The 17,942-nt window shown below is 36.5% G+C and overlaps 1 protein-coding gene across 5 annotated transcripts in view; it reads right to left on the reverse strand.

The window, feature by feature from the left end:
• SATB1 (SATB homeobox 1) overlaps positions 1 to 17,942 on the reverse strand; it is a 91,507-nt gene that overhangs the window by 45,016 nt on the left and 28,549 nt on the right. For all 5 annotated transcript variants that reach the window (XM_021386070.1, XM_021386071.1, XM_021386068.1 and 2 more), the window contains one exon: positions 875 to 986. In XM_021386070.1, coding sequence (XP_021241745.1) covers positions 875 to 986 — 112 coding nt within the window. The remainder of the gene's footprint in view (positions 1 to 874; positions 987 to 17,942) is intronic.

The following is a 17,942-nucleotide window of genomic DNA, read 5'->3' on the forward strand; positions in this document are numbered from 1 at the left end:
GAAGGAAAGAAGCCACCTGTTCTCACCAGCAGAAAGCAGAGATCAACCCATGTGGGCCATTCACTTGGAACAGTAATTCAAGCAATTATCACAAAAGTGATTCATTGTCTTCATTACAGCCTTAAGCTATAAAAGGCAAGGAACCCATTTTGGTAGATGAATGATTTTGTTTCAAATACTGAAAGCTAAGTCAAGCTCAAAATCTGGTCCAAACTGAGGTCCCATTTCTTCATTCTGCTGCAAGCTATGTAGAAATTATCTGACATAAAGTGTTCAAAATTATGTTAACAGGTTTAAGAAATAGTTTTAAAAATGGACAATACAGAAAAATAAAAGGCACTATGAAACTAATATATCTCAGTGACGGATTTTCTTCTCCGCTAATTTACTCAAGTTTAGTAAAACAAGCAAACAATTGCCGCAACTATTTGCTAAAATGAATTGAAATCAGTCCTAAATTCATAAAATTATAGTATTCTTCTCAGAATGCAGTGATAGTTACAGAAACCTTCTTCTTCATACATACATTAACCAGATCAAGAAAAAAAATTCATACATTAGAAAAATTCAGCACATTACAGTTCCAGGAACAGGTTTTTAAACAATTATTCTGGGCTGTAGAAGATCTCTAGATTTACAGAATGACAGCTTTACATCTCTGGCAACCCAAGTCAGTGCGGCTGTTTCAATAGCAAATATTTATTTAAATGAATTCTTTCACTATATATGTACTTTCCACATCTACTCATCAAAAGCATCCTAAACTTATCATAAAGGGACCTGGCTTCTTATATGACTGTGACAGACCTCAATGTGACACATAATGGTATGTATCCACCATCACAGCAATTTAAAAATTTTTTTTTTTGCTTACCCATCATATCTTTTGCCTTCTTGAAATGTTTATACCACCTTCCAAATTCCTGACATTTTGCTGCTGAGACATTTGCATAGTAAGTGCTGTTCACAATGGAAGAAATCATACTCTGTGTGAAAAGGGGAGAAGAAAAAAATAAATCCGTAATACAGAGCAGTACAAGTCAAAGCACAAATAATTTCATTTGTTGAAACCATTACATTTTTTGAGTTTGAGAATCACATTGCATTCTGATCCTGTTGTCCAAAGCTTTTTTTAAAAAAAATCATTAATTGAATATAAAACCAAACCAAGGCGTATTATAAATGAGAACAAAAAAGCAGACGTACCAAAGGAAGAACAAAGTTATTGACCAAGAAATATCAGGTCATAGGATGGACTCAGAATGGAAGATGCTAATCGTGAAAATGCCTTTGTTTGTTCTATTTCTGCTTTTACATTTGATTGATGTTTCACATACCAACACAAGTTTACAAACATACAAATGCTATGCTGACTCCAGAAACGCAAGCAATAACCCCAATAAACCCATTCCCATTCCCTTTGCAACACTTACAAAGAATAGAACCTGGAAAATCAAAAAAACAAAATTTATCTGAAGGAGTTATTAACAGGGTAAAACAAAACGCTTTCTAGAAGGATAAAATATGTATGTAACAACCCCAAACAATTCCAGACTTGCTTTTCCTAAACAGGGTATTTTAAGCGATTCACAGAAAAAGGTGTATGAAAAATTCTTATTGTTGCGTCTAATTCTGTAAGTGGATATTAGCCATAAAATAAACAAAAGAATGATAGAGAACTTTTTTTTTTTTTTTCCTCAAAGGTTCTCAAGATATCAGATAGTTACAGTGAGAAATTTACCTTCTGCTCAGCTTCAACCAATCTCTAGACAGCGGAATTTACAATGTACAAAACTTCCAGTTCTCATACATTCCTTTACAAAATCAATTAAGAAAAAGCCTTAACAAGCGAGGCACTGCTCCTACATGAAAATTACATTTGGTATATGATGTATGAACAACAAAATTAACAGATGTAATTTCAATAGACTGAACTTTGTCAACCTTTAGATTTCTATGAGGAAAATAGTTACTTTTAGCTTAACTATAAGAATTGTCCAGCATATTGAGAAAACAATGACATTCAAGAAGACAAAGCTCTGATTATTATGTTTCTTTGCTATTCAGCATGTAACATTTAGCTCTATTTGTGGTGTCGTAAAATCAATGTACAGCATGAACTCTTTGTTACACACACTGCAACAACCGCTGGAAGAAATAGTTGAGAGTAAAAATGCAATAAATACTACTGTAACTCTTCTCTTATAAGGCTAGTTCAGCCTCTAAGTAAAAGTATCTTGATTATCGATCGTAGTGAAGTTGATTATAACCATTCATTTTCTAACATAACACTCATAACATGCTATTTGTGGGGTCTCAGAACTGCTAGAGTGAAGCGGTTTAACTGAAGCCAAATGTGGATACCCTCTACTCATCAGGCAGCTATTTTAATGTTTCTCTGAATCACTAAAATTCTTACCATTCCTTGATACTAATCTGGCATTTCTGAAATTAACTATAAGCTTTTTGACGGTATAAAAGGAGATTGAAATCTTAATAGACTTTAGCCTGAATGACCTGAACTGAGCTCAGTTAAACCCAATCTCAATTTTGAACATAATAGCAGTATCATTAATGTCTAATACTTACAAAATTATTGTTTAAACTATTTTACAGATTATACCACTTTAAACGTGGGCCCATGATACATAAGGTGTGATTAAAAATGTCCTGTGAATCTGAATTGACAAATTATATGAAAGCATAGTTACCGTACATGCAAAACCTGTAGATCTGCATGTGCAAAATGGGGAACTGCAAGTGTAATGGGCCTCCTTCCCACGTTAGACTGAGTATATTTTGTGGATGTCATTTAGATTTCAAGGTGGTTTTCTTTTATTTTACTTCAGCCATCTCAGATGTCTTCTGCTCAAGTAACTTTGCTAAGTATGAAAACATGTAGATTGATAATAATTTTAGTAAATTACCTATTACCAACGGATCTAGGATTTCCTATTCTTCATTTCCATGTCATTTTGCAAAGAAGATATGACAATGAAATGGTTGTCCGTAACATGCCCTGCTTCTTCAGAAATAAATGTAATGCAGTTAATTTATTTTAGAATCAAACAGGGGACTAGTCTGTTTAAACAACACTACTAGGAATTTTGCCTTCTCTGACAGAATGTGAATCTGAGACTACGATGGCTAATAATGGGATTTTACTCCGTATCTTTTCAGAAGATGAAAAAAAATAAGCCATAGACGTTATCTACACATTTTAAAATGAAAATTATCCTCCTTTTTTCTTTGAGAACACTCACGCAAACTTTCAAGTGATATTACCTACGCTAAGAATCCTCATCAGGAGGAATCAATGATTTATTTACTAATTCACTGAAGGCAAAATTTTACAAGCCAGATAAAATATTACTACCTTGTTAACTCAGAAAATAACTTGACAACATTGAATTTCATTGTTTCTATTCTTTATTTATTATCTTGTCATCAAAGCTGCAGTTATGTCAGTGCAAAGAGATGCACTTTGCTGTGGAAATTCCTATATAATTCCTACTGCTGTATAATACCTATATGTTTTAGCAGCAATTTATATATATATACAGATGCCCACTATGCTTAGGGCTTAAAACTGAGTATCAAACCCTCTGAGTTAGTGGTCTTCAGAGGTCCACACTCTAAACTATATTTATACTGACATTTTCCTTATTTCCCTGGTCATTACATATGAGGTGCTCCCAGTGTTATGCTTATTAATGATCAAAGTAAGAATGGCTGTAATTGCAACACATATTAAGGTACTATAGCACATAGGTATTCCTTATCTGTGAGACACAGAGGCAGACGCTTTCCATGCACAAGGATGACGAATATAAACGCATCATACAAATATCAGGCGCATTTGAACACTTCACATTCATCAGTCAATCACATTTCTTTTTCACATGTCACCAAGAAAATTGATAGAAGGCAAAAACTGGTCACAGCTCCTCAGTCTTAACACATCTCCCAGAAGTTTACCCTTGAAAGCAAGTTGCAAGACTTCAAGATCACAAATTTCCCTCTCTCAACTTATTCTGACCCTCCCCCCAGACACTGAGCTTTCAGTCCTGCTCTGAGAATCAGAAGATCTAGTCTGAAATGGTGCCACCTTCACTGAAATCCCACTATTCTGGAATGATACCATCTGCTGCAGCCCAAGTGCTCTTTTTTTAGCCAAATAAGTTAATTATAATTAGGCATCCAACAACTGTGTGGAGGTAGGGGTAGAATTTGTTGCAAAGTTCAAGCTGAGGTTTGCTTCTTGTAGCTTGAACTGAAACCCATTCTCTCAGGGTTATTAAATATCAGAGATTTGAAAAACAGGCACCATAATTTCTTAGATAAACTGGGAAAGACATTACATTTCAAGCACGATTCTTTTCCTATGCCCATTAAATAAAAACTGATAAGACAGCAGTATCAGCTGCTGATACCTTTGCAGGTACCAAAGGTGTTTTGTCAAAAGCTAAGGGAAGGAGCATCCTGTATGGCAGGGGAAGGACCCGTGAGTTTCTTGCTGGCTGGCCACTTCAGCCAGTGGTGCAGGTGCTAAAGAGAGGCATTTTGGAGACCTTTCCTCCAGCACTGCTCTCCAGCCAGGTAAGTATTGTTCGATCATCACTAAAAGTATACTGTTGTCCTTTTTGCAAACCAACAAAAACAATGTTAATCAGGTTAATTCAATCATCTAAACCAAAACTGTTCATGCTTTTCTGCCAAATCAACCAACCACAGCAAAATCTGTTATCAGTGATTGCTCAGCTTCCAGTCAAAAAAGCTTTTAACCCCCACAGTCCCAAAACTTCCCCTAAATAACCTTAAAATTGTTTTTATATGAGTAGAATGAGGTTGTTTTCATGCCTCATGAAGGGGCAGTTGGGCTGCAGTATTTACACAGAACAAATACATACTGACAGACTTAGCAGAGAGAAAGAGCAGTTTTCTAAAACAACTCGGCTGAATTAGATATTGGGGATTCCTTTGCAAATCAAGCATTCCCCTCAGAAGGAGCATCATAACCCAAACTTATTTAGGCCTTTCAGGTTGTTTAACTAGGAAAAAAAATCCAAGCTTTTTTGCAACTCATTCATTGGTGTTTAAAGCTTCAAGCCTGCTCAGTGGAAGGGGCAAGGGCTGCAACAACTTATTTACACAATTATCTAAATACGATTAAACAGCTGATGGACAAATATTAAACTGGAAAATGTATAGTCATTTCAGCTTAATGTAATCCTCTTTCTGTAAACACCCAAGATGATTTTTTTTCAACCAGAACAGTCCTGACATCTCATAAGCCTAAGGGTGAATAGCAAGAGATTGTTTTTGATAGTTATAAATATTCAAAAGACATGCAGACCATCTGCTTTCATAATACAGGTAAAGCAAGACTGAAATGGTGACTGCTGTATAAAAATGGTTCTTTTAACAAAGTCTTCCTCTCCTCGAAAACTATAAAGACAGATGTCAAAAACTGTTTACACAGGGTAATCAGGAGCGTGCAAAATGTAATATTCCTTTTACACACAGTGCTTGCTAAAGAGATTTTTTTTTCTTTTTCTTCCCATCTGTGTGTTGCAACACATTTCTACAAGTTAAAAACATTTTTTCAAACAGAGATCTCATGAATACCCAAAAACATGCTATCTGGTTTCTGAATGCTAATTAATTTCAACTAAGGAATCTGATTTTTTTTCTGTAGGAAGGAATGCATGCTTTTGAAATGGAGCACTTCAACAATAACAGCCACTGAAAACAGAACACCCCGCAAGTTTAATTTTGCACTACTTTGACACTGGCTATTTTCACAACTGCTTTGCATTCAAACCCGCATCTGCTAAATCTGGCTGTAAGACAGACAAGGAGCTATTCTCCTGCTTTTCAAAGGGGATTTTATTTATGTTTTACTATTTATCAAGATTTCAGTATAAAGCTTTGTAACATCATAATGGTTTTGTCGAGTGATATGTAGAAGGTATCTTGTCTTCCTAGCAGAATGTGAACAGTGCTGCCCATAAACCTTACAGTCAATTTTCAGAGCTGAAACACTAATCGTGACAGTAACCTTTTAATATATAATATTAACGGCAGAGAGGCGTTAAGCACCTTTTTTTTTTATAATTCTCAATAAAATGAACATTTACTGAACAATCTGTCAAACTACTGGCTCAATTTCTGAAAGCCAAACTTTTAAGGCTCTATCCTATTTTCTCTCCCATAAATCCTTCACTTTACATCAGCAGGATAGCATGTTTCAGTCCTGCAACCCTAACATGCCTTAAAAAAAAAAAAAGAAAGAAAGAAAAAGGAAAAATGTTACGAGTCTTTGTCCCTAGACCTAGTTTGAATAGTGATAAAGTTGCAGAGCAGAACCTCAAGATTTGGGTAGGGGGAGAGATCTTTTCTTAAAGGTCAGAGGAACTTTGTTTCCCCAATCCTAGCCCCTGTTAGTGGTTTTTGTTGTTTTTTTTTTTGCATAGAAATTGAAACATCAGTTTTTAATGCAAGGTGAACTCTGAGGAGACTTTCTTTCTCAGGAGACTTTACATTAGCATTTTTCAGATAAGAATGAGCATTCAAACCCCAACTGGATAACAGAAGATTACCCCCAAATCAAAAATTTTAGCCTGTCTGAGCCTCTGCCAGTCCACATACTGCAAAAACCCAACCAGGGCAAAACATCGTTCCTAGTGCTCTGGTATGGCACAGAACCATCACCTGCCACCTCAAGTAAAACCAGATCTGTAGCTTGGAAACATCCAGCAACTAGCTGTGTTTTGGACAAGGAATCACAAAACAGACAGCTTAATTGCAGATGAAGAACAATGTTAAATTTGCTGGTCCCTTACCTTGAACTCTAACAAGTAATACAGTAGAATTTGTTGGCATATGCCCTATAAACATGTAGAATAAGGAAAAAAAAAATAACACAGATGGACAGAGCAGAAAAAAAACTTTTGTTTGTGCCTTTGGCATTGCACTTGGATGGCTATCTGACCTCTATACCGCTGCCAGGGTCAGGAGAATTAAGGATCTGCATGGCAAATGCTGGCCATATAAGTTAAAACTGCCTAAAGGTGTATTTCAAATGACGACACAAGCTTTCTGTCCAATACACAAGCACTTTTTTCCTCCTTTCTCCTGTCTTTATATAGTATAAATGATTTCTTCCTCCTTTTCTTTCTTCTTCTGTGGCCTTTAAGAATTTTAAATGCGTACTTTAATATAAAAATACAGCTGCATTGAATGTGATGAAGGAAGATTACAAAACAAAGATTCTCAATAAATCATATCTATATAAATATACCCCCACATCAGAAGATTTTGAAATACAAGGACGAAGATTCAGCTTCTGAAGGAACTGATCCTTGCATTAACTTTTGCCACTTGGTAAAATAAATTCCCAGTTGTTGCATGACCAAGCAGCTTTCTCCCAGTGTTTTCTGAGCATCTCCCACTGATGGATATAAATAAAACTCAAACAAAAAATTGCTTCCCAAGATACTAATCTTACATTTACAAAGGATAAAAGCTTAAGAAAGAGAAAGATAGGTAGGTGGGAAATGTTAATTCGGATTTGAATTGACTTTTTAACTGCTTTACAAGCTGTATGTCATAGTGCCCCACACTAAAAAATAAAAATAAAAAATAATAAAAAAAGGAAAAAGTTATAACCTCCACCTATAAAAGATAAGGAGATGTAAAGTGTTTAAGTCTTCACTGTCAGATGTCCAACATGAATCTAAGCATCCTGATTTTTATTGCACACCTTGTAAATGCTAAGTAATTAGTAGTAAAAATATGGATAAAACTTAAAATGTAAAATAATCAAAATTTAATAAGTTAATTCTTGGTTTAATTCACTGAATGAAAACATTCCTGTAGTTTGTGGGGTGTATTATTATACCGTAAGATTTTGATTCTGTAGTGTCTGCAGGAAAAGCACTGAAACCAGAGACCTCCATGGGTAAGGCAAGCACTACCATTTTAGTCAGGAATCCGACTGAAATACTCGTATGAAGTAACTAGATTCCTTTGTACTGCTGTTTTAGCTTAAACTGAGAATACACATTTTCAAGTGCCTGTCCCTGTTACTCCCACTTTGGTGCCCATCACAAAGCCATCCTGGAGTACATAGTCGGATTTTCTTCCAGATGAAGCTAACCCCATGAATCTCCAACCATGGAGAGCACTTTGAGTCCATGAGCTACTCCAGGGTAAGCTCCATCCCTCCTCCCCAGCCCTGGAATATGATGACAGAGACCTTTGCCTCAACCATTTCCCTCTCACAGCTGCTGCTCCTACACCAGGCAGCGTCACAGTGCAACATGGACAAGGCAAATCAGCGTTTCTTGTACAAGAATGAAGGCTGGGGTAGACGGGGTCTTGAAGATCACAGATAAATCCGGTGGAAAACTGAAGTGAGAAACACCTTCCACCTCCATCTCCCTCTCAAGTAGACTGCTTTTATTTCCAACAAGTCTCTTTTAACCAGGTCAGACTGCTTCTGACTTGCTTTCTATCTGGAAAAGGCACTCTTAATGCACATGCTTCCAAATGGTATCCTAATGCAAATGCTTTGTGTGGCAGGTGACATTTTAGATCTATTAATGCATTAAATGCAGCTTTCAGCACACAGAATATTTCCAAAAAAACAAATCATACATTTTCCTGATAGAGATATGGGTAATCTCTCTATTTTCAGTGAACTACAATGGTGATTCTCCACTACAGTTTTTGTAAAATGCTGTTCAAAATTGCTTAGTATTATCCACCATGTTAAGGAAGATTTCCTTGCTGGGAAATAGGACACGATTTTGAGCAAGTCTCTTCTCGGATTCCACTGTTCTGCTAGGCAAAGCATCAGATGTCTGGCATGAAGTTGAGCCCTAAGGCATAATGTCCAGACAAGAAGTCATCAGACTCAGTAGCACTAACAGTTGTCTTGCTCAATTTCTTTTGGTGTTTAGGATAAGTCCTTTCTTTGATCTCTTTTCCTTTTTCTACAGAAGATTTTGCAGATTTTTGAAGCCAAAAGGGACAATTTTGAGTATCTATTTGGACTCTACATAAAAGCAAACCCTAGAAGTTCATCCAGAGATTACTGAATTCAGCTAAGTTACCTGTGGCTGAATTAGAGTAAACATCCGATATTGATCTGAAAACTTCTTGTGCTGGATCTTTCACCACATCCCATGATAATCTGTTTCACTAGATAAGTACTTTTTTCTTTTTAAATGCATGACTAGCTTTTAGTTTGCACTTTATTGATTTCAGCTCCTAGCTTCTCTTATGCCTTTGATTGCTTAAATACCCCTCTAGTGCCAAATGCAACATCCCCTGCCTATCTTTTGTTTAAATGGTTAAGTGTCAGATTTATTGTTTCAGGCCGCATGCCACTTTATGAGCCACCTGTACTTCTGATTATTCTTAATCCTACAGACCCCAGTTCAGGAGGACATTTACCTTGTTGAAAGCACATGAACAAACTCTGTTGTCCTGGGAAAAACATGTAAAGAATTACAAAAAAAAAAAAAAAAAAGGAGTTATAGCATGAAATTTGCTATGGATTCTTAACTTCTGCTTGGTAAAATCGTATGCAGGTGACACTTCAAGCAGCTGTGCTAGACAAGGTACTAGTTTATCCTCTGCATTGTTGCTTTCCACTGACAAGAGCTTGTGAGAAGTCTAGATGCTCTGAAGAGTTCATAAAAATATGCAAAGCTCGATAATCTTGAAAGAGAAATGTTCCAGCTAGCTTCTGTGTGGAACAGGCACGTGCACTTTGAGGTTCTATTCATTCAAAAATTATCCTAGATAAGGTTTTGCACACAAATCTCCTTACAAAAATATGCAGAATTGGGCACACAGCTTTAAAAGCCTGGGGACATACTAGCTGGCAAGTATATTTTGGTGGGATTTTATTGAGATACATGCAAGAATACAAAATCCCACAGTTCTGAGAGAGTACAGATATATTGATTTAAATACACACACAAGGTAAATTTCAAGAACTGAAATCTCCACCTCTAGAAAGGACATAGACACGGATGTCCTTCACACGTATCTCAGCTTTTCACCATCACAAAAATCATCCTTCTCTACGGTAGATTGCCAGATTGCCAAAAAGTAACAAATCCTTCGGATAGATGGCAAAGCTGGGAACAGGTTCGACTTTATTGCCATTCCCCCACCTTCCAGAACACAGGTAATCATTCGTCACAAACTTTACAAAAGAACTGCAACTCTCAGTGTAGGAAATCTCCATACTTAGAAAATAAATAAATAATAACCTAGAAAAATGAAGAGATATGAATATGTGAGGAAAGTCTTTGAGAGACTTTCATGTGCTCCCATTCCTGGGGAACAGAGTTTTTTCTTTTTAACTCGGTTATTCCAGTCCGGGAGTGAGGCAGGTCTGAGACTGCTGCTGTCCTGAAAAACCTGTCCTCTGATAACTGCTGCGAGGCACCAGGGGAATCTGATACTGTTTGTGCCGTTCTTGAAGCGTCCAAGGAAAGGGAGACAAAACTCTCCCTCGCCTTAGGTTTTCCTAAATTATTATTAATTAAAAAGAGAAGAAAAAGGGGGGGAGGAAACAAGCTTTGAGAGTTTTGCTCAGGGTCTTTCTGAGAAACACATCTCTTTGCTTCTATGTTGTGATTAGAGACAAGAACTGCATGAGTCTGGTCTGACAAAGTGAGAGGTGCTCATCTCTTGGCATCACCTCTCAATAAGTGGGTCCTGCTTTGCTCTCATTCCTGTCTGCTACCAGAGCATTACAAATTCAAGTAGTTTTCTCCAGACGGATCTTTATGCCTACACCGTATGCCCTGACGCAAACATACCTCAGCTTTAAATCTGCTGACAGCAACACTCCAGCACCTACAGAATTTGCTCAGCTTTTGGGTAGGTTTTATAACTGCACTGATATCCATGCCTCCCACCACTGCTAGTAATAACTGAACCAGTTGGGGAAGGTCTCTGCAAACCCATCGCAGCAGCGATTAAGACGGAGACATACATATTTACTTGCCCTTTAAATAGAAGGCTTAATTGGCAATGTGGATAGCCATTTCCTAATGGACAGAAATTAAACTCCATTTAATTCCTGAGCAGACACTTCCAATGCGCAAGGTTTACCACACATTTGGAGTGGGGAAAGGGGGGGGAGGAAGGAATGAGTCGCACGCACGACTCTCCCTACCTCTGACAATCACCAAGGAAAAGCAACATGAGGACCAGAATGGCATAAGTGTGGCAGGTGTGAATTGACCTGCACTGGCAAAGCTGCGAGCTGGGAAACTTGCAAATCACATGGTTGTGCAATACTTGGCTCTAGTCAGTGCTATCATGTTCTTTATAAAAAAAATAAAAAAATCTTAAAGACATGTACATCAAGTTAAGGGATTAACTGTCAAGTGACATTACCGAAACAGAGACAATATATTTCTTTATTGTTAATGAAATTCAGTTAAAAGTGAAGGAAGTGATAAAGAAAGTACTGTATTGTAATGTATTTTACATAAGAACGTAATATAGAAAGGGAAATGCAATTAAATCTTAATGTGGACTTTTTTATTTTTAGTTTATCATCTGGTTTACATTTTGAGCCCCTTTGCAGCAGTAAATTATGCTAGCATTTCTTAGGGAATAGCTGCCATGTTAATTTAGTTTAATAAAATAACTGACAGAGAAAAGGGGGAAAAGAAGCAAGAAGAGACAGTACCCCCCCCACACACATACTTCTCCTTATCTTTAGCTACGTATTCAAATGCTTTCTATATGAATTGTCCGTGGTCCAACTCCAGCACCATGTAATAATACAATACATTACAACACAGTACAATACAATCTTGGATTTCTGTAGCGCCCTTCATGCAAGCATCCCAGGGTGCTTTACAATCATTATGAGTTAAAATTAAAACTGAAGCACATACAATTCCTAATAGAATCATTTTAAAAATGCTAAACAGAACAAATAACTTTTAAGTCTAGATTTAAAAGTCCCAACAGCCAGAGCTTTCCTTACTTCAATTGGCAATGAGCTCCAAAGCTAGGGAGCAAAGCGACTAAAGGCTCTCTCATGTTATGTTAAAGGATCTCTCATGTTGTTTATACTTGTGCAGTACTCTGCAGCCAACAATTTGCCAATAGGAAGAAGAAAAAGACTTATTTGCAATCTTGCTTTAAAGAACATTGGAAGAGTGGCTTGTTAACCCTCTAATAAAGTCATGGAAAGAAAAATCAGGGTTTGCACTCAGCCATGACTGCATTAAGAAGCATGAATATAGAATTTTGTTTTACACACACACATATATATATATAAATAAAAAATAATAAACTAAGAATGCCACAGCAAATATTTAAAATGAAAGTTACTCTATATACCATTCTCAGGATGACCAGAAGAGTGAAAAAAGAAGCTGACTGGGGCTCAGTTCGAAAATACATGCGCATTACTGAAGGAAAACAGATCTAAAGAAAACGTGTTGCATTCCTTTTTTGTTCCATCACTTCCCTAGAACTTAATGGCCATACGATACAGATGACATGACACAGTTTGCAAATTGCTGAGCTATAACATCAAGTTTGCACATGAAGTGGGGAAGATTGTCACATTTTTATTCCCTTAAAAAAGCATGACTTTTGTACTTTGTCCACATGAAAGCCTAGTAGAAGACAGCTGCTTATTCCTCCAAACAGCTGACTCAAGGGGAAAAAATAAAATAATAAATAAAATAAAATAAAAAATAAATAAAATAAAAAATAAATAAATAAAATAAAAAATAAATAAATAAAATAAAAAATAAATAAATAAAATAAAAAATAAATAAATAAAATAAAAAATAAATAAATAAAGTAATAAAATAAAATAATAAATAAATAAAGTAATAAAATAAAATAATAAATAAAATAAAATAAAATAATAAATAAAATAAAATAAAATAATAAATAAAATAAAATAAAATAAAATAATAAATAAAATAAAACAAAATGATGAAATCAACACCAATCCTATCTCAGCACTGGACTTCTCCTTTTCAGGAGCAGAAACACATGACCTCAAGACAGCACAGGCAGATACTAAGACTGACACATTACAGAATTCTCTGAACTCAGAAACTGCACTTGCTTGAGAAGCAATAAGTGCTAACCTCCTAATTGTTTTGAAAAGCGACTTTAACATCTTTATTGTTGCTAAACTTAATGAAGAGGCAGAAAGAATATATTTTCTACTTTAGAAGCTGCTACCCAGATAAAACACTTTGATTGATGTAACTGCAAAAGTGAGAGCATTTAGATGTATCTAAAGAACATAAATCAATGATCAAAAGATTAAGCAATATGAATTTTGAACTCAACTCACTGTCCTCAATAGAAATACAACACTAGTGAGGTCAACAAACAGCACATGAAGTGAATGTATCACATATAGGAAAGTTATTTTTAAGATTGCACACAAAAAGAAGAGTTGAGTGTCCTGAGAACATCCTTAAAACCAGGGTACCTTTAAGGTTCACCTTGTGGGCTTCCAGCACCACAACAACAAACCCTGCTACTTGGCCTCATGGAGAAGCTGCAATGGAGCAGCTCATGCAAGGCCAGCATCATGATCAAAGCTCATCTTCCCCCATCCCATCAGTAGTAGGCTTTGTATCTCACTCCAAATGCTCAGCCTATCAGAATGACTAAAAATTCTGGGCACAAATTTTAATAGTTAATTGAAAATGTTGTAAAAATCTTGATACTTCATCAGCTAAAAGAGACATCAGAGGGAACGCTCTTGAGCATCTGGGGGGTGGGTTGGAAAGGACCTGCCTGCCAAGACCTGAGCCCAGGCCCTCAAGGATTTACTTCCCCGAAATAATTAATGGCATCTTCAAAACCTAAAGTACAGTAACTTCTAAAGTAGAAAAAGGAGCTACATTCCTTACTGATGTTATTAATTACTAGGTGGGGGGGGGAGGGGGGAGGAGTGCGGGCAGAAGGAGATGAAGAGAGGAAAGAGTAGGGAAGTACAAGCAGCAAAAAGCCCAACTACTTGGTCTCAGGTCTAGGCAGGTAAAATTAAAAGGGGAGGGCAGAAACAACCTTTCAGTTTTGTGAAGAAAGAATTCAAAAAGGCTCATAAAGTGTATGGATTTTGGCAACTCTTAATAGCTCATTCCTCGGTTATTTATAGGTCTGGAAATTTTAATTTTAGTAACAGCAACTTTTTCGGGTTGTGATGGGGGTGGATGTTCAGACTGTTAGAAAAGCAGCCAGGAAAGGTGAGAGGATTTCTATATCTATATAATGCTGCTTGTTTGCTATGACCGCCAGGTACACTCAGATCAGGTAAACTGAGAAACACCGATGTTCCGAGCAAGCTTTCTTCCTGGCATGTCTGCCAGATCATATAAAGCCTGCATGATATCTGCATAAAACAGCATGCAAATTCAGGGCAGCGTATTTGAACAAAGAGCAAGGTATGTGATACATATCGTGCCCATGTCTTATGCCTGCAATCATTCACTACAGGATGGAATTTTGCTCAAAATGCAGTCAAGATGTCTATATTTATCACAAGTGCAGAACTATTCAGACTTCAGTATCATACCAGTACTTATTCTGTGGGTGCACAAGTTTGACGGAATATATCCCTCCCTGATCATCTACTGCAGAATTATGTAAAAGACGCTGGGGGGTGTGTGGGGGGGGGGGGAACTGCAACACACAAATATTTTCAAAATAAATGTAAAGAATAATACATTACATATAAATTACTGAATTACTGTGTACAAAAGTATCACAGACTTTGGATATATTCCATGGAAATATTCATGTCTCCAACTATATTAAAAATATATATCTATGAGATTTTACTATACATCACTCCTGGAATTTCTCTTCCACAATGCATTTGGCTATTGGTTGCCCCGAAAGCTATGCTAGGTACAGATTGTTTCAAAGGATAAGCAAAATAGAAGAAAAAAAGAAAAACAAAAAATGACCTTTGTGTTTTGGGGTACTATGAGGGAAGACTAGTATGCCTTCCCTCAAAAAAAGCTTTTACAGTGGCTTGATAAACAAAAAAGTGAAAATCTCGAACCTGCTTGTGAATACTAACGGCAATCATTCTGAAAACCTTTTTATAGAAAAAATTCGGGTGAGATAATATCAGTTGGAAAGTCAATGCCATTTGATCACTGCCATATTTTCAAAGCGCTACACAGATACTAATTAATCTCTGCAATCTCTCTAGTAGGTGACTTGTTATCTCCTTCCCATGGAAAGGTGACAGGAACTCAAGATAAGGTGTACACCTAAATGTTCAAAATCACACCAAATGCGAGTTGGTTCTAGAATTACCAAATTAACTTCCATTTTTTTTGTGTGTATGTGTATATGTATATATGTAAACACACATACACATAAAGAGAAAGAGAAAATAATTCAACAGAAACATAATGAACCCCCAAACCCCTTATTAATAACAGCATAGATAGGGTCTGTAGTATTTTAGTTATTTTAGCTGTAGTAGTAATAGGAGACTTCAGCACTAAATCCCCAAACAGAGCAAAACCGTGAAAATGAAGTACAAAAATATTAGAACTAAGGCTGAACAGAGATGGTAGGAGTGACATTAAATGAGAGCAACAGGCCCAACTGCCTGATCACTTCAGAGCAGCTCCCAACAGACTGAGGTAGAGCACAGCTTCACTGTAAGGGGTCAGAAATAAAAATTGATGGTAGGACAATTTCTTTCCAACTCTTTGGAGACTAAAGAACAAAAACAAGAGGGAATCAAGATCTTAGCCACTCATGAGATGCACAGGTTTAATGGGATGCACAAGAAGGCCCAAAACTGAGCCTTAGATTAAATTCCAAGTTGACTTTCCCCATCAAAAGAGATCTGGGAAGGAAGCAGAAATGAACCTAGCCATGCGTATCAAACACAGGAAGTCTTTCACCTGGCACCAGCACGCACTGGTAGTCTCTAGCAACAAAGCCTGTAAATCTGAGAAAAAGCAGCAAAATACACAGCAGCACATAATTCAGAAAAGATTGGCTTTTGCATGCCAAATCTCTTGCACCTCACTACCTTGTTTTCCTAATATTAAAAAAAATATTAACAATAAATCTCCAGACCTATGCTCTCAATTTCACAGCAGCTGAGAGCTGTGCATTTGCTCCAGTCTTTCTCAAGGACTACAATTCATGTCAATGAGGACTCCCTGTGATGTGGGCTCCTATAGCGAGTGGTAAACCTGGCCATCACAGGATGACCATGGCAGTCTCAGAATGAGACAGCTGCAGTAACTTCAGAATGGCCTGTGTATTCAGCGCTCCAAATGGAAGAGTCGCAGTAGTACTGTACTGAGGAAGGCATTAAGTGTTTATAGCTGTGCACCCCAAGGTTTTAGTTTCACATGAAAGCAAATGGATTAAAAAAAAAAATTCACTCAAGTAGAAGTTGCCATTAAGTTTTCTAGAGGTTTCTCTGTTGCTGCATATTCAAACCTTTAAATTAACTTGTGCTAGAAAAATATTTTGCTTGGTATTTTTGCCATTCATAGATTATCAATATTCTACATAAATAAGAGCAATTTTCTAATATAGAAATGCAAGGTGAATTAAGAAAAAAAGGTAAATTCTAAGAGAGGATGATGCCTCTCAGTCTTTCATGCTTAAATTGGGCTCCAGAGATGCCATACATTGAGCACAGCAGCTTACAGACTCTCCAACAAACCCTTTCGTACCTACACAAAACAGAGTACTGCTAATGACAGTGACAGAAAACGATAACTAATCTCATTTCCACTTCGAGTCATTTTTCTGTGGTTAATAAATTATATCCATAACAGTGTTAATAACTTATGGTACGGTGCCATTGCATTACTTTGCATTTGTGATGAAGCACTTCATATGGCATTATCTATGCTCATGAAAGTACATGTGAGGAGAGACCACTGGTCTTCTCTTACAAGAATCTAATGCTGGCATTCTGATAGATCCTCTAAGAACACATTGCCCTCCACCTTGTGCCTTGCTCTTCTCACCTCTGCTACAGCAGCACTGCACTGCGGGCAATTCACAAACTTGAATATGTTTAATAAAACAGACATTTTTAGAACTGTCAGTGTAGGGACAATATACAATTAGTTATTGGTAAGGAAAATAGAGGAAGCATTCCCATCAGTTTAGTCATCTGAAAAGGACACTGTTGGACCACCACATCTTACTGCAAGCTCCCAGAGAAAAACAGGAAGATTTAGATTAACTGATGGGCTTTTGACCAAACATTTATTTTTCTAAAAATTAAGACAAAATAAATATATTTTAATTTAATGTGACATGGTCTTTAAAGAAATGGACAACCAAAAAAAAAAAAAGGAGAAACTTAAATTTCTAAGAAATCCAACCACTGCCGCACCAGTAAAGATAAACAGGTGACAAAAATACTAAGCAGGCTTCAAACAGCAGAAAAAAAGATCTCATGTCTTTAAACATATTTTACACCAAAAAAAAAGCGCAAAATAATACACAAACATCCTCAAATCAGAGTTACGTAATTTGCAGTTCCGGTAATCTCAGATGCTGTCTTCAAATATAGTAATTAGGCAAGGCGGTTTTTGTCCATTAGAATTATGATATTAAAAAATATTGTTTTTAAAAATTCTTTTTAAAATAGTAATTATTGAAATTTCTCCAGTAGCGTGACACTGTCATGAACAAAGCATTTCTTTTAAAAACTAAAAACTGTTTTTCTCCTTTATAACTGCATCATCTACATACACACAAATTTTCTACATGAAACCATAAGCTAACCTATAAATGAAGTATTCAACCTCTATACAACTTACTGGCTATCCATCAGCACCAACTAAAAATTAACACTATCATACCAAAATTGCGAAAAATCCCAAATTATATGCAGACTCTGTGAGCCAGAAGTGCAA

The sequence above is a fragment of the Numida meleagris genome, chromosome 2, assembly GCF_002078875.1.
Source record: "Numida meleagris isolate 19003 breed g44 Domestic line chromosome 2, NumMel1.0, whole genome shotgun sequence".
NCBI lineage: Eukaryota > Metazoa > Chordata > Aves > Galliformes > Numididae > Numida > Numida meleagris.